This window comes from Vulpes lagopus, chromosome 14 (genome assembly GCF_018345385.1).
Source record: "Vulpes lagopus strain Blue_001 chromosome 14, ASM1834538v1, whole genome shotgun sequence".
In the NCBI taxonomy this organism is placed as follows: Eukaryota; Metazoa; Chordata; class Mammalia; order Carnivora; family Canidae; genus Vulpes; species Vulpes lagopus.
This window is the reverse complement of record NC_054837.1, coordinates 11988939-12010718: the sequence shown is the minus strand read 5'-3', so window position 1 is coordinate 12010718 and position 21780 is coordinate 11988939. Positions and strand designations below refer to the sequence as shown.

Sequence of the window (21780 nt, the reverse complement as noted above, 5' to 3'; positions counted from 1 at the left end):
GGCCTGGCATGAGTGGCCCTCAGCAAAGAATGCCACAACTGGGACGCCTGGGTGGCTCGGTGGTTGAGCCTTGCCTTTGGGCGAAGGGGCGAAATCCTGAGGTTCCAGGACTGAGTTCCGCATGGAGCTCCCTGCAGGGAGCCTGCTTCTCCTCTATGTCTCTGCCTCTGTGTCTCTCACGAATAAAAATAAAATCTCAAAAAAAAAAAAAAAAAAAAAAAGCCACAACTGGGAGGGTTTAGAGACCAGTCAGCCCATCCAACCCCCTCTTTGCCAGAGGGAAGTTCAGACTGGGTTTGAACTCAGATCCTGGCTTCACCACTTACAGGCTGTTTTAACCTTGAGCAAGTCACTAATCTGGCTTGAAAACGGGGAGACCAGCTGTGTCCACCTGAGGGGTGTGGGTTGGGAGGATTATGTTTATGCCCATACGGGCCTAGCACTGGGCTGGGTAGGTAGGTCGTGGACATTACTCCTCCCAGCCAGCGCCCCCCTCCCCGTCCCTCCTCTGGTGGAGGCCCAGTGCGCAGCCCGGTGGGTGTGAGAGGCGGGCGGGGTGCGGTCCGCAGAGTCCAGGCCCGACGGAGCCCGGGGCGGCACAGATGCTCCCAGTGCAGGGCGCGTCCCCACGGAGCGCCCCGGCCAGCCTGGGATCTCGGCCTGCAAGGCGGCGCCCCCTGGGGCGCGCGGCCCCCTGGCTTCTCAAACCGTACGGTTATTTGCTTTTTCGGGTCCTCCTCAAGGCAGACCTCCCACCTGGCCTCAGAGACGCCCCGCAAGGAGGGGCCGTGACACTGAGCTGCCTGCGCAGCCACCGTCACCGCGCCCCCTCCCGGGCCCGGGCCCGGGCGCCGCAGTCCCCACCCCACTCCTTCTCCCACCTCCACCTCTGCGGCGGTAAAATGCAGCACTCGCAGAGCGCCTGCGCAGCTCCCGGGCGGGGCGGCGGCGGCGGCGGCGGCGGCGGCGGCTATTTATAGTAGGTGACGTCACCTTGAAATAGACCGTTAGGGCCGGCCCGCCCTTCCCCCCTCCCACTCCCGCCGCTCCCCGCCGCCCGGCCCGGCGGCTCCCACTGCGCAGGCGTCCTCCGCCCTCCCATCCCCCCCCGCGCGGCCGCCTGTCCTCCCTCGGCGGCGGCGGCGGCGCGAGCCACAGCGTGCGGGGCGAGCCAGCGAGAGGGCGCGAGCGGCGGCGCTGCCTGCAGCCTGCAGCCTCGGCCGGCCGGCGAGCCAGTGCGCGTGCGCGGCGGCGGCCTCCGCGGCGACCCGGGAGCGGACGCACGGACCGGCGAGCGGGCGAGCGGGCGAGCGGTGCGGGCGCGAGGCGAGGCCGAGCCACGAGCGACATGGGCGACCGAGAGCAGCTGCTGCAGCGGGCGCGGCTGGCCGAGCAGGCGGAGCGCTACGACGACATGGCCTCCGCCATGAAGGCGGTGAGCGCGCCGGGCCGGGCGGCGTAGGGGAGGGACGGGCGGCTGGGCGGCAGCTCCCTCCGGGCCCGGGGCGATCCCGCGACCTCGCTGGGCGCGGCCGCCCGCCCGGAGCCCGCGCGCGCTTCCCGCGCCGCCCCGCCCCGCCCCGCCATTTCCTGCGGCCGGGCCGGGCCGGGGTGGGGTCGGGGCGGGGCGGGGCGGGGGGGACACAGCCCCTCGGGGACGGTTGGGCCACAGTGGCCCCTGGCGGGCGGGGGTCGCCGCGGGGAGGGGGAGGGGTGCCCGCCTTCCTCGTCCTAGACCGTTCCGCCCGGGCCGGGGCTCCCCTCCCTTTCGCCTGCCTCCGTAACCCCAACTTGCAATACGGAATCACCCAGTGAGCGGCTCCCCGCCTGCCACGACCTCGAGTCCGTGAGATTCCGATCCGTAATACGCTCCGCCCGCCGGCTGCGTTCGCGTTCCGTCTTCCCACGCCTGGGTCCGGCTTTGTGTGCGAAGACCCCCACCCCCACCCCAACCCCCACCCCCACCCCCACCCCCCTGCAGTCTAGACGTGGACGCCAGCGCGAGGGCGGAGGGCGCAGGAGCGCGGCGGGGGTGGGACCCCACTCCCAGGTTTTCGAGGCAGCGGGCATCTGTCCGGAGATCAAATGGGACGTGACTTCTTGGCAAGACAGGGCTGTCTGTGTGCCTTTGCATTCCCGAGACCCACCCGCCTCCCCCCTCCCCTCTCCCCCCTCCCTAGATTGATTCTGCAGCTTGATTTCCGGCGAAGGAGTCGTGCCCAGCCACACCCTAGCACATACCGTGATCAGGCACCTGCATAGATGAGTCCCCGTTATCCTCTTACTGCCCCTCTGTCTTCTAACTTTATTTTACGTTTTCTCTAAATGAACATTACTTCTCCGCGTCAAGGTCACACAGTGGTAGAGCTACAACTGACGGCCACCAACCTGCTGTGTTCAACCAGTGTACATCATCCTCCGGAGACCTGGGAGGATCCGCCTGGGCCCCACCTTAGACCTAAAGATTCTGCAACTCTAGGGGTAGGACTCCGAAATCTACACCCTAACCAGCGCTTATGGCCATCTTTAGCAGGCTGAAGCTTGACACTTACCCGATTTAAGGCTCGTTTGTCCTCTTGCTGGCCTTGTGACATTTCTCATTCATCTACAAATTGAGAGGCTTGCTAAAATTTCAGAATCTTTTGAAAAGCTGCTTTTTCAAAAGCTGCTTTTAAGGCTTTTGATATTAATATCATTTGAAATACGTTGAGGAGGTCGGTATTTAGGATTAACCCGCTAAGGAAGACACTTGAAGAGGTATCTTTCCTGTGGTGTCCTTGTTACACATTGCACTAGGTGTGTTTGGAAACCACTACTGCCACTCATTTGTTGATTCATTGGTGATCCTGATTCGAGCACTGGCATGGTGTCACGGGTTAGATAGTCTAAACCAGGGACAGTCTAGATCTGGGATCTGAATGAAGTCTTTATAATTCAGGGGACCTTCTTTAAGGACGTAAATGTAAAAATATATTAATTTTGCAAATTTTACAGAAACAACTGTAAATGTATTTTCTCTGAAGGTTCTGAGCTTAATTTCCTTTGGGATAAGAGCCACTTCCGTTCACACAGCAAGCCACACTCGAATGAGTGTCTTTTTCCCCAGTAACAAAGTGGTAATAGGATTGTGTAGGCTGAGGCCTCTCTAGACGTTTTAGTGAGGCCCTTGTTCACCCAGTGAATGGAGCTTAAATAAAGGTGAGTTGAGTGTCTAGGAAGAACATTCTGGAGCTCTGGGAAACCTGAGGCACCTTGAAATGGGAAGTAGGGAAAGGATTGAGAGATGTAACTAGAATAAAATACAGTTTAGAGAGAAAAAAAAATTGGCTTTCTGGTCTTCATAAGCAGGCTTGAATCATGCTATCCTGTAGCTAGAAATATAGGTTCACAGATTTTCCCTGAGGCCCAAAGGTAGTATTTTGCAAACTAATAGACCCTTCTGTGTGTGGAGAATCTGTAATATCTATCTGAAATGATTGATGGGTTGGATAAGCCATCCAGCATTGAAAAATCAATCCAAGCTCCAATGATGTCATCTGAAAATTGTGATCAATCATTCCCTCAATGTAATTCCTTTTAAAAAGTCAGAAATTATTTTGTCATCTAAATTAATGGAAAATATTCATTGGAAAGGACTTTACAAGCTTTAGTGGAAGACCGTTTCTTAGGCTTTACCTATTAAGTTGATATTTATACATTCTTAATGTTCTTGGGGAGACTCAGTCCCCATTTTATTAATATAGTAGGCTTAAAGTAGAGCTTTGGAAAAAGGGAAACTCCAGTAACCCTTTGGGTTTATGTGGGCTTTCTTCAGGGTGGTGGAAGGGAAGGTAAGTAGACTGCTCTAGGGTAGATGGAGCAGCACGCCCGAGTGAGGAGATGTTCTGATGTCACCACTCTGTAACCTCGAAACTTAACATCTCTTGGCTTCCAGTCCTTTGCAGGGTAAAACTAGTAATGTTGGGGTTACTATCGAGTCATTTTTCTGTCTTTATTCTTCTAATTTGTTTTCTGTTCTCTTTATAATTTAAATGGTCATCTAATAATAATGCCTGCCTGTAATCATTGATGTTCGTATCAGCATCACCTGGAGGATGGTGTCGGTAAGCTTTAAGAAAAATCATGCGTATTGGAAACAATGGTGTTGCCTCAAGTCACTTGAGAACCGAAGTTCCCTGCCTTACCCCATCCTTTGAAGAGGCAAGAAATGCTTCTGAAGTGAAGTAAAGGAGGGTCTTCAGGATCTCTTCATCTCATACCTAGCAGCTTACAAAGAGTGTAATAGTGGGAAGAAGCATTGTGAAAGATTGTAAGAACTTAGGTGCTCTCTAGGCTGGGCTTGGAACGACCTTACCCAAATCGTAACCTCTGAAAAACGGATACTATACCATCTTGTGAGAAAGTGAAATAAACTGGAATAAACCTGTAAAGGGGGATGAAAGTGTCTGTGCATTAGATTAAGTGATTTAAGGAAAGAGTGTAAATAACCAGATTACTGGTGAATGAATACTCGTGGGTAGACATAATTCATTCACATCTCTTATTGCCTTAAGTCATCTATTTTATATAGATTGTAATTTTGAGTTTATAAAACATCAGAATTAGTTAGGAAAGCATGGTGTATTTTAACATTGATACACAGTTGATTACAAAAGTTGGCAAAGGACAGAGAAACACATCTGAAGGCTTGAAGAATTATCTATAGAAATTTTGAGTGCAGGAACAAAGCTGCAGCTTAAAGAAACAGCCTGAGAGGAAGAGGCACTTGGCCTAACCAGTGGCAAAAAACTCTTATTCCAACAGCTGTGAGTTTATGGGAGGTGGGGGAATGAGCAGGTGGTGTATAAAAGGAGAGCTCGGCTGAGTTGCTCAGGGTGAGACATAACCCGTGTTGCAGATATTAAAACTAAGGATGATTTTGAGGTGTACCAAAATTGTGGTTAGTGTGAAATCTTAAAGCCACATCAGTGCTGTAGTTAGAAATACGTATAAACTAGGGAGTACTATTTCCCACCAAGTGGTCATTTGTAATGTAAGTATTGCTTTGCCATATACTGGCTGAGGAAGAAAAGAAGGTTCTGGATTCTTGCAGTAGCCTGCATTAAAAGGACTTCAGATGGTGAATAGTTCAGAGCCTTGCCTGGAATTTCATATTAGTGGTAGATGCAGTGTCACATTTTCAGAAGTGGTTTGGGAGGAGACACCCCAAATGTGTTTCATCGAGTTTATGGAACTTAATCATTTTACCGAATAGACATTCAGTAAATGGTTGGTGTTACTCCATGTGTACATTCTCACTTAATTTTCATAACTCTGGATGGGCTAACTCGGGATAGTTAACTTCGTTTTACAAATGAGATTTAAAGAGGTTAATTTTCTCGATGTCAGGTTGTAAAACCAAGATTTGAACTCTTTAATTTAGAATTCTCACTTTAACCTTGCAGGCCCTTTACACAGGTGGGCTTAGTGAACAAGTAATTTCATCTATCAGAAGTCATTTTTGCCAGGTTTGACTTCAAACAGAATCTACCACTGTGATTCTTAGCTATAGCAGGGGAGTGTAAAAGGCAGTCTAACACATGGGATTTGCTTGTTCTCCTGAAGAACAGGAGTTGTCTTTTTTTTTTTTTTTTTTTTTTTAAGCTTAAGAAGCAAAGTATTAATTGAATTTGAATTCTTGCTATGAATTAAGAAGTGCAGAACTATGTTAAGTTGTACTTGGGGTATTTTAAGAAATTGCTTGGCACCAGTTTCTCCAAAAATTTTTTTTAAAGTACATTTTATAAGCTGATGAGTCCTAACATTTCATTAGCTGGATTATTGGTAAAATTCCTCCCAGTATCCAGGTTGGAGCCACCTGTCTTCTACCCCACCACCCGGGTGCTCTTTTTGCTCCTGGCTGCAGTGGCTTTTCCCTCGGGGTCGGGGGCGGTGGCACTTCCCTGCCATCGGAACCTGGCATAGCTTCTGAAGCTTTCGGTGCTGCTGCCTCCAGGGACGGTAGCATGCAGTAATGCCATTCAGATGGCTTGTATTTAATCCTTGCCAATTCCTACAAAAATGTTCAGTTTTGTCAAGAGGAAGAAAAGGCAGTCTCTCCATGATACAAAGGTGGCGCTTTTGACTAATGTTAAGCTTTGAGTGGATATTAACTACCTGAACTCAACTGCTCTAAGCTTGAAGTGTAGCTTCTCTTTGGCTTTCTAGAACTGCACCCTCACCCTGGTGAGGACAGGGAGCAGTCTTTCCAGGCCTGGGCAAGTGGTGACAGATGGGTACTTTACCAGCCTGGGACTAGGCAGTCTTCACTTTGAAGGTAGTAAATTGGGAAGAGTCTGCCAAAAAAGCTTTCATCCCCTGCCTCATGTTCCCCCCCCCCTTTTTTTTAATACATAACAGGGCTCTGCCAAAGAAGCTTGAAGATTTTATGCTGTGAATATGTTTACCTTATTGTTCCTGAGAATTATTTTCTCCCATTGTAAACTCTTATATCAAAAGCAGGCTTGTTGGTAGCAAGTGGGTGTGGGTAAAAGTATAAAAGATGGGCTATAAAGGATGGGAGTGCCCTTCAGAAGTAACATTTACCCTGACTTTAGTGATGCGGCCTGGCAGTCCAGGGGTGGCATTTTTTGTTTGCTCAGTATTACTTTTGAAGTTGAATGTTTCCCAGATTAAGAACTTTAAGTTTCCCAAATAGTCCCTGTGCTATTTTTGGCAGTGGATCTATTTTTACTCACAAACACATAGTTTATTGCCTGGTGAGTTAGTGGGAGGAGGCCCTTAGGGATTTTTGAGTAAGCGAATGGTGTCATAGGAAGATAGATGAGTTAGTAGCCTATCAGGTTATTTGTAACTTTTAGTACCGCTGTGTAGTCTCAGAGCAGAGGCAATGGGGTGAAATGAGTGCCCCCCCCCCACCCCGCTGGGAGCTGGTGCAGCCAAAGGCAGCAGTATGGTATGGACATCAGTCAGATGGCTGGCCTGGCCTGGAGTCCAATCCTTTTTTTTTTTTTTTTTTTTCTGGAGTCCAATCCTTAAAGGAAGTGGAGAGATGGGCCTTTTTAAATGGGGAATGGTCTGGTGACTTAAGGTTTTCAGAGAGTGTAAGTGGGATTAAGTGGGGTGGGAGGTGGGCAGGCAAACAGGAAGGCAGAAAGGCTGTGAACAGAGGTGAGAAGCCTGTTAAGAGTGGTGCAGCCACATGAAGACTTAGTGTCTGGAATGGCTGCCCTGAGGGTAGCTAATGTGTGGCAGAAATGAGGGTGTGTTGAAACTGGTTGGAGTAGAGAGCAGATTGAGAACCATTGGGCAGGTCTGTCTCGAAAATTCTGTCTTGTTTTTGCTTCATGTTCCCAGTTAGAAACCATTTGGAAACTTGAAATTGTAAAGCTGCACTAAATCACCTCCGTAGACTACCGCATGCAGATGACCATCCAGCTGCTTTAGTATCCGTGTGGTTGGGACTAGTGGTTTTTGTTTCCTTTCCATTGCACTACATTGCCTCCCAGTGTCTGCTGCTCTTAGTGTGTGACCAGACTTTCCCTTCGCTTTCCTACCTCCAGTATGGAATTGGAAATATTGGGAACTGATGCTGACTAATACTTATAAAGGTTATTCGTCCTAGGTATCACCAATCAAGACTGGCTGCAAATCTTGTTTGTTTTAATAGGCCATCTGATTTCGCCTCAGTCTATACTTTTCCAATCTCGGGAAAGCTCAGTTTCCTTTAGTTATCCAGTCAAGTAATGATCTTCCTCCCATAAGTTTCCCTTTCTTAACTGAGTTGTAACCCAAGAGTATTAAAAATACTATTTAAACGTATCCAGTTTTTTCCTAGTTAGGCCCTGGCTGGGTTCTAAGAACAATGCTTGCTTAGCTGTTAGTCACACTCAGCTGATGCTGATAGTGATTCATTCAGACTGGCAGGAACCCAGATGATTGTTACATAAACACTAATATTCCTAGTAAATTACTTTTCTTGTGAAGGTGTCATACATATTGCCCAGTAGCCTTTTTGGGTAGTTTATTCCTGATGCACAAGGGCTGCATGAATTCTTGAAACACAGATACAACTAAATTTCATTTACATTGATAACAACCTCATGCCTTCCCACACCTTTTTATTTTGCTCAGGAAAAATGGAATCCTAGAATATTAGGACTGAAGAGGTCCTTGGAAGTCATTTAGGCCATTGGCCCTTAGGTTACTTCTGATCCCCAGACAGCGTCATATAGCTAGTTCAGGCCAAACCCCACAGCTTTCTTAGTTTTGTTTTGTTTTTTTTAATTTTTTTTAAAAATTTATTTATTTATTTATGATAGTCACACACACAGAGAGAGAGAGAGAGAGAGAGAGAGGCTGAGACATAGGCAGAGGGAGAAGCAGGCTCCATGCACTGGGAGCCCGACATGGGATTCGATCCCGGGTCTCCAGGATCGCACCCCGGGCCAAAGGCAGGGGCCAAACCACTGCGCCACCCAGGGATCCCTTTGTTTTGTTTTTGTTTTTGCTTTTGTTTTAGTAATGATACTGTCCATTGTACAAACACCCTGTGTGATATGTAAAGATATTTCACATATACACTCAATTTTAAAGATACACTCTGGGGAGTTATGTTGATATTTCTTTGTGACAATCTAATAAGCAGCTTTATTAGCCACAGGGTGAAATCTTAGTGACTCCTTATGGATATCATTTGCACTTTTATGTCAAGTGCCCTTAGATACATTTACTGCAGGATCTAAGAAACTCTTAGTTGTGTGCTTGCCTTCTGTTTTACTGAATATTGTCTTGGAAAAAGTGACTCATTTGAGAGGATTCAACAATCTGAGATTTGTCAGAGGATCAAAGATGGAATTTTGATTGATAAGGGTTCTTTCTTAAAAGACCAAATTAACAAGTATCTATAAAGTCTATATTCCCAGTAAACAAATGGGAGTGTTTGAAGAAACTCACTGGAGGAGAAAACCAATAGGGTTACAGGTCTTCACCTGGATTTGAAGGGAGCGTGGATTTGGGGTTAGAAGATTACCCAGGACTGGGGCAGATAACCTAGAAAAAGTGAGGGGACCACTCACATCTGTGTGAGGAGGAATGAGGAACCTGGTGTGTAGGCAGCCCTCCTGGGGATGGGCAGAAGCAGCCTGTGGCCAAAGACCACCCTGAAGAACAAAGTGGGGTTGGGTTGATTGAGTAGGCAGAGGAGGAAAGACAATACAGGCTGGGGATTTGCAGCAAAAGAGTAGGGGTGCTGGGGCCAGGGAAATAGGAAAATTAGAAGATGAAGTTGGTATTTTTATTGGGGAAGGTGTTGCTGGTAGACAATGAAGAATGTGGCCTTTACACACAATGATTATATTTGTTGCTTATGCTCTTGAATTAATTTTTTTGAACTTTTTTAGAATTTCTGATTCTCCACTGCTCAGTCTTTCAATCCATGTTAAAGCATGTCTGGTTTTTTTTTTTTTTTTAAAGATTTTATTTATTTATTCATGATAGAGAGAGACAGAGAGGCAGAGACACAGACAGAGGGAGAAGCAGGCTCCATGCAGAGAGCCCGACGTGGGATTCGATCCTGGGTCTCCAGGATTGCGCCCCGGGCCAAAGGCAGGCGCCAAACCACTGCGCCACCCAGGGATCCCAAGCATGTCTGTTTTATTTTATTTTATTTTATTTTTAATTTTTATTTATTTATGATAGTCACAGAGAGAGAGAGAGAGAGGCAGAGACACAGGCGGAGGGAGAAGCAGGCTCCATGCACCGGAAGCCTGATGTGGGATTCGATCCCGGGTCTCCAGGATCGCGCCCTGGGCCAAAGGCAGGCGCCAAACCGCTGCGCCACCCAGGGATCCCCGCATGTCTGTTTTAATATGCTGTTAATAACTTTCTCCCCTGAACCTGGCTTTTCCCCCTGTCCCTCAATTTCAGGAATTTCTTTTTTCTTTGTTGAGTGTTTTATGGTTTCCTAAGAGTTTTCTTTTTTTTTTTTCCTGATAATTAAAGACCTTTACTGGTAAGTCATAAATTAAGGAATTCCCCTACTTTATAGAGGCCAGTTTAGAAAATTCGTGGCTTTCCTGGACCACGGACCCAGGTTTTTCTGATTCTAGGTCTGTATTAGTTTCCTTGGGCTGCCAAAAAAAGTACCACAAGCTCGGTAGCTTATTATTACTTTTTTTTTTTTTTTTTAAGATTTATTTATTTATTTATTCAGAGAGAGAGAGAGAGAGGCAGTGACACAGGCAGAGGGTGAAGCAGGCTCCATGCAGGGAGCCCAATGTGGGACTCGATCCTGGGTCCCCAGGATCACACCCCCGGACTGCAGGTGGTGCTAAACCACTGTGCCACCGGGGCTTCCTGCTGGGTGGCTTAAAACAGCAAATTATGCTGTTGCATTTGGGAAGGTTAGAAGTCCAAGATCAAGGTGTCAGCAGGCTGTACTCCTGAAGGCATTAGGGAAGAACCTTTGCCTCTCTCTTAGCTTCTGGTGGCTCTTGGTAATCCTTGGTGTTTCTTGGCTGATAGACACATTACTCCAATCTCTGCCTCCATCATTACATGGCATTCTCCCTGTGTTTGTGTGTCTCCAAATCTCACACTCCTTATAAGGGCACCAGTCACTGGATTTAGGATCTAGCCTAATACAGGATGACCTCATCTTGACTTGATTACATCTGTAGAGGTCCTGTCCCCAATAAGGTCACATTCACAGGTCCAAGGGTTAGTACTTGAGTGTAACATTGGGAGACACAATTCAACAACACAACAAAGTCCAGCGCCCTTAGTACTACATACATAGCTGGCTTGCTTGGAGTTGGCATCATGAACTACCTAAAGAAAGTTACAGCTTGTAAAAATTAACATTTCTCCTTAACATAATCGGTGCTTCCATCCTTGATGGCCAGTCAGGGTTTCCTGTTAGGTAGGTCAAAGTAGAGCTTATAGCTGAGGAACTTTGCTTCCTTTGAGCAGCGGCTAGGGGCACGTTACTGTCACTAATGATTTGGCAAAGGAATTGTACGATCTTACTGTTGATAATACCTTTTGCAGAATAACTGAACCTCAGGGGTTTTTCATCCCCCCCTAGGTACCACCACAATTTTTCCATAATTGTCTTTATCCCCAAACCTCTGCAAGATGAAGGCAACACCTTGAAAGACCTGAATTATGAATTTCTCAAATCCCTTATCACTGAATATTTTATTTCAAGTATTTATTCTTCTTTTTAGACTACAGTCTTCTTTCAGACAGGATCTATGTCTGACTGGTTTGTCTCTAGCTTGTCTGTGCTGGTTGCTGATGAGGTTCAAAGGAACCTCATCTTTCTAAGATTTTTGGAATTGAATCTTAGTGTTTATCTTTTGGGGATTTTGCAGGTGACAGAGCTCAATGAACCTCTTTCCAATGAAGATCGAAACCTCCTCTCTGTGGCCTACAAGAATGTGGTTGGTGCCAGGCGATCTTCCTGGAGGGTCATCAGCAGCATTGAGCAGAAAACCATGGCTGATGGAAACGAAAAGAAATTGGAGAAAGTTAAAGCTTACCGGGAGAAGATTGAGAAGGAGCTGGAAACAGTGTGCAATGATGTCCTGGCTCTGCTTGACAAGTTCCTCATCAAGAACTGCAATGATTTCCAGTATGAGAGCAAGGTATTTTACCTGAAAATGAAAGGCGATTACTACCGCTACTTGGCAGAGGTAGCTTCCGGGGAGAAGAAAAACAGTGTGGTCGAAGCTTCTGAGGCTGCCTACAAAGAAGCCTTTGAAATCAGCAAAGAGCACATGCAGCCAACGCACCCCATCCGGCTGGGTCTGGCTCTCAATTTCTCCGTGTTCTACTATGAGATCCAGAATGCGCCCGAGCAGGCCTGCCTCTTAGCCAAACAAGCCTTCGATGATGCCATAGCTGAGCTGGACACACTAAACGAAGATTCCTATAAGGACTCCACGCTCATCATGCAGTTGCTGCGAGACAACCTCACCCTCTGGACGAGCGACCAGCAGGATGAAGAAGCAGGAGAAGGCAACTGAAGAGTCTTCGGGTCTTGGGCCCTTCCCTTCACCCACCACCCCCCATCATCACTGATTCTTCCTTGCCACAATCACTAAATATCTAGTGCTAAACCTATCTGTATTGGCAGCACAGCTATTCAGAGCTGCTCTCCTGCCCTTTGGGAAGCAGTTTCAGATAAATCTTCATGGGCATTGCTGGATTGATGGTTGCTTTAAGCCCACAGGGGCTCCCTTTTTCCGAATTGTGCAGACAAGTGCGTTCTGAATGAGGCATTCTACTATGCCTGTTTATCTATGTGAAATCCAAGCAAAAGCAATGGGGAAGTTTAGAAAGGAGAGTTAGCCAACATAGGCTACAGTTGATATATAAATGATCCATTTAAAACAAGCTGATAGTGTTTTGTTAAGCAGTACATCTTGTGCATGCAAAAAATGAATTCACCCCTCCCGCCTCTTTCTTCAGCTAATGGAAAACTGTTAAGGGAAGCTGATTAAAAAGAGACCACTTGCTCCTTTCCATCAACTTTATAAGAAACTGTTTAACGTGAGGTTTCAGTAGCGCCTTGTTTTGCCTCTTTAAATTATGATGTGCACAAACCTTCTTTTTCAATGCAATGCATCTAAAGTTTTGATACCTGTAACTTTTTTTTTTTTTTTTGGTTGCAATTGTTTAAGAATCATGGATTTATTTTTTGTAACTCTTTGGCTATTGTCCTTGTGTATCCTGACAGCGCCATGTGTGTCAGCCCACGTCAATCAAGATGGGTGATTATGAAATGCCAGACTTCTAAATTAAATGTTTTGGAATTCAGTGGGTAAATAAATGCTGCTTTGGGGATTTTCTGTCTATGTGTAGTTTTCATCCCCCCCCCCCCCCCCTTACCAGGTTACCATTTTGAATCCTGGTTTTAGTTTCAAGCACCAAAGCATTTTTAGCACAGTAGGTTTTCCTGCTCTCTGATTCCAATACACATTTTGCAGTATACACATAAGACTCATGAGTTTTCAGTTTTCTGTGAAACCATTCCACATGGCCTCTCATCCACTCTTCCTGATAACTGGTGCTTCTGGTATGGAAGCTGAGCAGACCAAAATGCTCAGTCTTCCTCTGTACAGCACCTGATCTGGTGAAAGGCCAAACCTTTGTTTAACTTGGGAAGGTGTAGCTTGACCCACCCTACTGAAATGTCGGTTGATATTTAACACTCAAGGTAGATACTGTGCTCATACATGTCCTCATTTCCTTCATACCCTTTATTAGATATAATAAAATGGGTTCCTGAAATAAGGTTTAGTTAAAAAAAAAAAAAAAAGCTTTGAGTATTCTTTAAAGTAGAAGAACTTCCATCTGCACTTAAAAAAGGAAAAGGCTGGACACCTTAAATTCTCTCCCATCCCATCTGTCTACCCCAAGGTTTCTCTTGAGGCTTAGCATTCCTAGCTAGACTTCATTCTCTGGTGATATGGGCTCGAACCCCTCGAATCCCTCGCAGTTCTGCAGCTTGGTGCCCAGAACTAAATGTGCTTGTTAAGTGGATTGGTTCAATTTCACAAAGGTGTTAAGGTACCTTTCTTAATCTTGACTAAAGCTTGACACTGGATTGGTGAGAATGGCCATGATCCAGTCTCTGTCCTTGAGCTTCCATTGTGGTGGAGCACGGACCTTTTAGGCCTTAGAAGTTTACCCTGTATGCTTATCCTGAAGTAGAGGTATGACCTATGTGCTCCTAACATACTCACTAGAAAGCCTGTTTCAGGTTGTCCTAATTGCTAGCTAAAGTGGTTATTGAGTTTCACTTTAGTTAGTAGGTCAGGGTTTTTTTGTTTTTGTTTTTAAGATTTTATTTATTCATGAGAGACAGAGGCAGACACACAGGCAGAGGGATACAGCAGGCCACAAGCAGGGAGCCCAATGTGGGACTCCATCCCAGGTCTCCAGGATCACACCTTGGGCTGAAGGCGGTGCTAAACCGCTGAGGGCCACCACCCCCCCCCCCCCCCGCCCCAGGTCAGTTATTTTAAAGCTACCAGCTTTATGTGGCCAAGATACTTAACTGTGATAAACCTGTAAACATTAAAACTCAACTACATTTGAAATGCCCTTCACAGAAAGAGCTTTAGGAAAAGCACTCATGTTTTCATTTCATAGGTGTTTTATGAGAAGTTTCGTCCCCACCTTGCAAATGAAGAAAGCTGAGGTGCAGAGGTTGTGAGTGAACCTTTGGCATTCATGCAGCTGGTAAGCCACAGAGGATGGCCTAAGACTTCTAATCCAGAGTTCTAAATGCCCTGGGTTCTGACAGTGTCATGCTCCAGGCAGCCTTGACAAACCACACAACTTTTTGAGACTTCTATCTCTTGTTTTTTAGTAAGTATAGGATTTGTAGTATGTTTTCATTCAACTCAAAGTACTCTGTGTAAGGCATCTTTGGGAACGGGAGTATGGGAATGTAAGCACACATAATTACACTTCAGCCCCGCAAGTGATAAATAGTTTTGAGAGCACCTGGGGGAACTATAGATTACATATGCCATATACTTGGAAGGCTTCTCTATTAAAAAAAATCAAATCTTTTGTTTTGCACACTCATGTTTTAAAACTTGTCAGGATAAATTTATGAAATGATAGGGTCGTCTCAATGTTACAGGAGGGGTAATGAAATGGCTTTCCCAGAGTCATACCGGAAAATTGGTAATAGAACCCAGACTAGCATCCAGATTCTTTAAGTCCTCTTTACTATGCTCTTGGGATGGAGAAGGAAAAATGTGGCATACATTCCATTCTGGGGACACTTTCACTGCTTTTAATGTTTTCATTTGGAGTTGAAGGAATTTTACTAGCCCCATACTGGTTTCCCATTTTCCCCTACAAGCCCAAAGCCTTTTCTTCTTGCTCCTGAAATATTTTTCTTCTTTTAATATTCTCCTTGCATTGCCCCAACACCCAGATATTAAATTGGTGCTGTTGCTTCAGATTTTCAGTAACTCCTCAAGCCCTGCTCAAAAAACCATTTGTTTCAATTGGAAGAAAGGGTATTGGATTCTTTTTTTTTTTTTTAAGTTTGTATTTTAATCATCTAGTGCTCATGACAAGGAGTGCTCTTCTTAATTGCTATTACCTATTTAACTCCTTCTCACCTCCCCTCTGGTGACCATCAGTTCTCTATAATTAAGAGTCTGTTTCTTGGTTTGTCTCTTTTTCCCTTCGTTTTGTTTCTTAAATTCCACATACGGAGGATCCCTGGGTGGCTCAGTGGTTTAGCGCCTGCCTTTGGCTCAGGGCGTGATCCTGGAGTCCCGGGATTGAGTCCCACATCAGGCTCCCTGCATGGAGCCTGCTTCTCCCTCTGCCTGTGTCTCTGCCTCTCTCTCTCTCTGTGTCTCTCATGAATATAAATAAAATCTTAAAAAAAAAATTCCACATATGCGTGAAATACAGTATTTGTCTTTCTCTGATTTGTTTCACTTAGCATAATCTCTAACTCCATCCCTGTTGCACATGGCAAGATTTCACTCTTTTTTTATGACTGAATATGGCTGTGTGTGTATCACATTTTCTTTATCAATCAGTGGACATTCGGGCTGCTTCAGGGTATAAGATTCTTGATAATGGAGCTATTGTCAGGTAAAAATATTTGGCTATCTTAAATCTCTCCAGACTGGGGAGTCCTAGATGTCTCTTGGGTCTGTAAATGAGGCTGTATTCTGACTTTGGGGTCTGCCACACCGTCTTCTATACATTCTTACAGACAGTTTTCACTTCTCAGGAGACCCTCCAGGGAAGCACAAACCCAGAATCACAGCTGGCTGGGGCTTAACAGATCATCTTCCTTTATAAAACCCAGTCATTAGGCTGATGAAAACAACCATTTCAAATACCTACTAGGTTCTGTACACTTTAGGTGTGTGGTCTCTGGATCTTCATGGCACCCCTGGAAGGTAGGAATGATAATTTTTTAACAGGAAAACAGATATCAGGTGGTATGAGGTACACAGTAAGAGTAATGCTGAGATTAAAACAGGCAGTCCTCCAAGGCTCTTTCCACTATACCATGTTTTTAAAATTTCTCTCCATCTGGAGAAAAGGAGTCCTAGGAAAGTACAATAGCTTGCCTTCCTTCCTCTCTTGTCTCTCCTCTTCCTTTTCCAGTCTATCCACCATCCCACTCAAATCAAATCTTTTTTTTTTTTTTTTCATATGAGAAAGGGAGACAGAACATGGGAGACTCCTAACTCTGGGAAACAAACAAGGGTGGTGGAAAGGGAGGTTGGCAGGGGGTGGGGGTGAATAGGTGACGGGCACTGAGAGGGGCACTTGATGGGATGAGCACTGGGTGTTATTCTATATGTTGGCAAATTGAACACCAATAAAAAATAAAATATATATATATTTAAGAAAAAATATAAATAAATAAATAAATAATCCTTTTTTTCAGGCCTAATGAAATGCTGTCTGTTATGAAACCTCTGATCTGTCTGGGAGCCTCCACCAGTGACTTTGGATTAGTCTTTGCATTATTATTCTGAATTACTGTGCACCTCTACTGGGCCATAGAACTCTATTGTGCATAGTGGAGTAAGGGCTCCAAGATTTGGGTGAGTTAAAGAATGGAGAAATCCACTGTCAAGTTCATTTTCCTAGAGTATAACTTCCATGCCGTTTTGGAAGGCAGAGACTGTACCAGAGAGGAAAGGGAAAATAATATTTGCTGACTGCCTTCTGTGACTTAAGAGTCACCCTGCTAAATGGTGCTTTACATACATATTGAAGCCAACAATCCTGTGAATGAGATTATAGCTGCAGTTGAGAGGCTCAGTGAGGAAACAGACTTCCACGTGGTCACAGCTGGGAAGTGGCAGAGCAGGTCCTGTGCAGGTTCTTTTCATGAGCTTGTTGTCTTCAGGCAGAGACTGGAAGCCTGATATTCTAGGTCTTCCTTGATGGGACCCTTTTCTTCCTTGTCAGCCAGACTTCTCTTAGTTACCTTCTTTACATTTGCCTCTTCAAATCATTCCCTGTCCCGCCCCCTCCAGGAATATCCAGCAACATGAGACTTTAATGCCTTTCTTCCTCCTAATCCTTGGAGCTCCTTCCAGAAGGGAGGATACCTATAGGTGGTACAGCTACAGTGTGACTCAAGGGGTGAACCAAAGCACCACTAGGTGAAATCTCTGTGCAGCTGGATCCAACCCGCTTAGCCTACTCTCACGTTGGCTCAGGCCATTGCTCTTCTCTTCTAGAATATCTTTCTTCTCTTGACCTATCCAAATCCTGTCTATGAAATCCCATTTGAGAGTGATTTACAATCCTCTCTCTGGGTTCCTGCACTATGGGTCTATACCACACAATGGCATTGTCGCTCCATCTTCACTCATTCAACAAATACATTGAGCCCTCACTATATGGTAGACATTGGGCAGGGTGTTGTATTGCCTGTCCTCGTGGGGCTAACACTAGTGGGGGAGATACAATCAACATAAAATAATAAAGTAACCATGAAAATGTCACCCAGGTTCTTTCTTTACAGGGCCTAGCATACAGCACACAAGAATTTCTTGAATTCATGAACAATTGATTTTTAAATCAATTTAAATTTTTAAAAAGAAATGACCAAAAGGAATCCTTTATTTCACCACCCAGGTCTATCAATGAGCCACATAAGAAACTGAGGGTCATGATACCTCAGGCTTTGTTTTAACATCATTTGTAAATTAGTGGTATGACCTTGAGTAAGTCTTGGCTTCTCAGCAACCTCTAAAAAGAGGTGGGTCGGCTTTTGGTGGTCTTTGCGTGCTTTTCCATTTCTGAGATTCTGTTATTTTCAACTGCTCTGGGATGGTTCTCATCCTCTTCCTGGCCTTTTTTCCTGTTACCCCCCCTTTCCTTCCGCCCTTCACATTTGTCCCTTCTGCATCCGCCCTCCACCCCCCTTCACTTTCCTGGCCACCCCCTAGTTTCACTGAGATGGTTACCATGGCAATCACCTCCTGGAAATGACATCACTCATCTCCTAGGCAACTGTTTCCAGGGCAGTGACATCATTCAATCACCATGGCAACTCTCTGGGAGGACAGTTTTGCAGAGAAATGGGCAAACAGAATTCTTCTGTATATCTGGGGGTTGGGGCAATGCAGGGAGAATATTAAAAGGAGAAAAATATTTCAGAGCAAGAAGAAAAAGCTTTGGGCTTGTAGGGGAAAATGGGAAACCAGTATGGGGCTAGGAAAGAAGCTCTGGGGTGAACTTTTTTTTAAAAGATTTTATTTATTTGAGAGAGAGAGAGAGAGTGGGTGAGAGAGGATAAGCCCGGGGAGGGTGGTGGGGGAGAGGGAGAAGGAGCAGCAGACTCTCCACTGAGGAGGGAGCCTGATGTGGGGCTCAATCCCAGAGCCCTGGGATCATGACCTGAGCTGAAGGCAGATGCTTTAAGCCACCCAAGCAGTGCTCTTAACTAGGCTTGACCATACAGTGTATCACCAAACCAGGACACTTGAGAGTGAAGATGGGCACTATTATTATTATTATTATTACTTTTTAAAAAATTTTTTTTATTTATTTATGATAGTCACACAGAGAGAGAGAAAGATAGAGAGGCAGAGACACAGGCAGAGGGAGAAGCAGGCTCCATGCACTGGGAGCCCGACGTGGGATTCGATCCCAGGTCTCCAGGATCGCGCCCTGGGCCAAAGGCAGGGGCCAAACCGCTGCGCCACCCAGGGATCCCTATTATTATTATTACAACAGGATGACAGGTAAACACTGGGCCTATTCAAGTAAATGAGGGAATGTGGCCCCCCCCCATAATCAGGCGGATGCCTTACTCCCTCACCTATGTTCATCGAACAAGCATTGATTCAACTTTGTGTGTGGGCACCAGGGAGACCATAGTGAATAAAACCAGCCCAGGCCCCTGGACTAATGGAGCTCACAGAGGTGTGTGTACTAGGGCTGGGGAAAATCCTGCGGCCACCCAACGAATGCTGAGGTACAGACTGCAGTGCTGGGAATGGAAGGCATAGAACACCAGAGACGTGTTTAATGGGAGTATGTGAAGCAGCCTGGGCAGGAGGGGAGTTCACTAAGCCCCACTGAAGTGGAGTGGGGAGAAGTGTTCTGGCAGAGGAAATGGTATGTGCAAAGGGAGCATGCAGAGCACCAGGAACTAAAAGGAGGCCAGATAGCCGAAGAAGAATTGGAGGCAGCTGGGTGGGTGTTGAGGCTAGAGAAGATGACAGGGACGAGGCCTTGGAGCACTGGGAAGCCTCATGGAAGTGTTTTGAGGAGTGGGAGACATGATCCTGTTTGCATTTTAGAAATCTTGCCCTTGCTGTCGTGTGGGGTAGAGTGGGAGGGCAGTTTGCCAAGGAAGTTGATTAGGAGGCAGGGACCTGGGTGGTGGCAATGAGAGAGAGACATAGTGGGTAGAGCTGACAGGATTTGCTCAAGGACTAGATAAGTGGGGTTGGGCCCCGCCCTGGGAGGCTCAGTCGGTTAAGCATCTCACTTCAGCTCAGATCATGATCTCAGGGTCTCAGGGTCCCGCCTGCATCAGGCTCCCTGCTCATCAGGGAGTCTGCTCATCCACCTCCCCACCATGGCCCCCACTCCTGTGCTCTCTCTCTCAAATAAATAAACAAAATCTTAAAAAAAAACAACAACAACAACAACGTGAGGCTGAGGACGGACTTGGGATGACACTTGGGATGGCATGAGTGACTTGGAGTGGGGGTGTGACTCTGCTTTCTCTCAAATAAGGAAGCAGAGCAGACAAGAGAGGTGCCCAGGGTGCAATATTTAAGGAGGCAGACAGTATCAGGGGCAGCCTTTAAAAGGAGTGCCTCCTTAAATGCTGAGCCTTGAAAGAAGAAGGATTTATTTTGTTTTATTTTTTTAGGGGGTAGGGGACCATATTTGGGGAGCAGTAATAGCAATCTCTTGTGTTTAGAGCACAGAGCCTTCATTTTCACCAAACCCCTAATAGGTGTGGAGAGAGCAGGCTGGAGGCCTGAGTGCTAATGCATGCCAGCTGCTTTACTGTCCCCACAGGAGGCCAGGGAGGGAGCTCCTCACTGGCCCACCTCACAGATGAGGAAACTGAGGCTCAGACTTGGTCCAGAATTTGGAGGAAGGGAGGAAGGGAGGAAAGGAAGAAGGGGGGAAGGGAGAAAGACAGGAAAGGAGGGAGGGAGGAAGGACCCAAGGAAGGAAAACCAAGTGCTTTCAGGCTGTCCACCTACTTGATCTTTACCACCACCATTTGCTGGGGAGCAGAGGGTCTGAGAAGTGGTGAAACTCCACAGTTCAGCGAAGCTTCACTATCAGAGTTGCTTTCTTTCCACCACAGCTGTTCTCAGCTGACCTTTAAGGTTCTGCCCTGGGCAGGTCTCCCCAGGAGGAGGAACAGGCGGAAGGCTGAGAACATGGCTCTGTGCCTCAGCCTCCTCCTCTGTAAAATGCAGATAATGACAGCATTAATTTCCATCTCATAGGTTTGTGCTGAGATTTAAGTGACATGAGGAAAGCACCTGGCCACAGTGCTCCTCATAGACGGTAATCGATGAATGTTAGAATCAGGGTGGGAGTGCAGAAGTGTGGGTGTGCACATGACACAGGGCGGGAGGGAGACACAGGGATGGAGGCGGGAGAGGCAAGGTACAGAGATGTGTGGGCCAGTTGGTTGCTGAGGGAGAAGCCTCCTCCTCACCAGCTGGCTCTCAGGGAGACAGCATGGTTATACCCCTTATTCCTAATCCTACACCTACTTCAGCGGAAGGAGGATGAGTCTGGTCTCCCCTGGGAAGAGGAGACTGTAGAGAGAGCCCAGAAATAAGCTGGTGGCATCCATGAGGCCTGGTAGAAGGGCGTAAGGGGCCTATACCTGGGCCTTCCATTCCCATCCACATCCTAGACCTACCCTAGGCCTATCATTAAACAACTAAAGTTTTGCTATGGCCCCTAACCATAGGACTCAAAGGCACCCTGAGCTTAATAAGGAGTGAATAAACACAAGGACTGGGCTCTGTGATCCCAGCATGCACATGTGCACACACATACACACAGACTCCTCACTTCCTCTGGGTATTAGGGTTCAACCAGAGAAATAGTAGTAATAGGAGATGCATATTGAGGAATTTATTGCAAGGAGTTGGCTCATGATATTGTGGGGCTGGCTAGGCAAGTCTGAACTCATTAGGATCAGGCTAGAACTCTTGCCAAGGGCAGACTCTTCTGTCCACAGGCAGAATTTCTTCCTCAGCGAACCCCCAGCTCTGATTTTTTTTTTCCCAGCTCTGATTTTAAGGTCTTTCAACTGATTGAGTCAGGCCCACCAAGATTATCTAGGATAATTTCCTTTAAAGTCAATTTATTTAATTGCATCTACAAAATACCTCATCACAACATTTAGACCTAGTGTTTGATTGAATAACAGGAGTGTAACTTGGCCAGGTTGACACATTAAAAAAGAATATCCATTACCCTCAGATACCAACTAGGTGTTGTCTTGGTGGTCTGTAGAACACTGCTTTACTTCATTAACTTACTATGTACTGAGCACTTACTAGGCGCCAGGTACCGTCCTAAGTGATTTCCATGCAGCATCCAGTTAATCCTCAAAACAAACCATGAAACAAACCCTTCCTTTTTTTTTTTTTTTTTTTTTTTAAGATTTTATTTATTTTTGAGAGAAAGAAGAGAGTGCAAGCAAGAGTGGGGGGAGGGACCGAAGGAGAAGCGGATTCCTCACTGAACAGAGTCTGATGCGGGACT

General features: G+C 46.2%; 1 protein-coding gene across 1 annotated transcript; it reads left to right on the top strand.

Annotated features, from left to right (window-relative positions):
* The first annotated feature begins 1217 nt into the window (after positions 1-1217).
* Positions 1218-12849, top strand: YWHAH (tyrosine 3-monooxygenase/tryptophan 5-monooxygenase activation protein eta). Its single transcript, XM_041729244.1, has 2 exons — positions 1218-1435; positions 11376-12849. The coding sequence occupies exons 1-2, from the start codon at positions 1349-1351 to the stop codon at positions 12027-12029; spliced, it is 741 nt and encodes a 246-aa protein (XP_041585178.1). The 5' UTR covers positions 1218-1348; the 3' UTR covers positions 12030-12849.
* The last annotated feature ends 8931 nt before the right edge of the window (positions 12850-21780 follow it).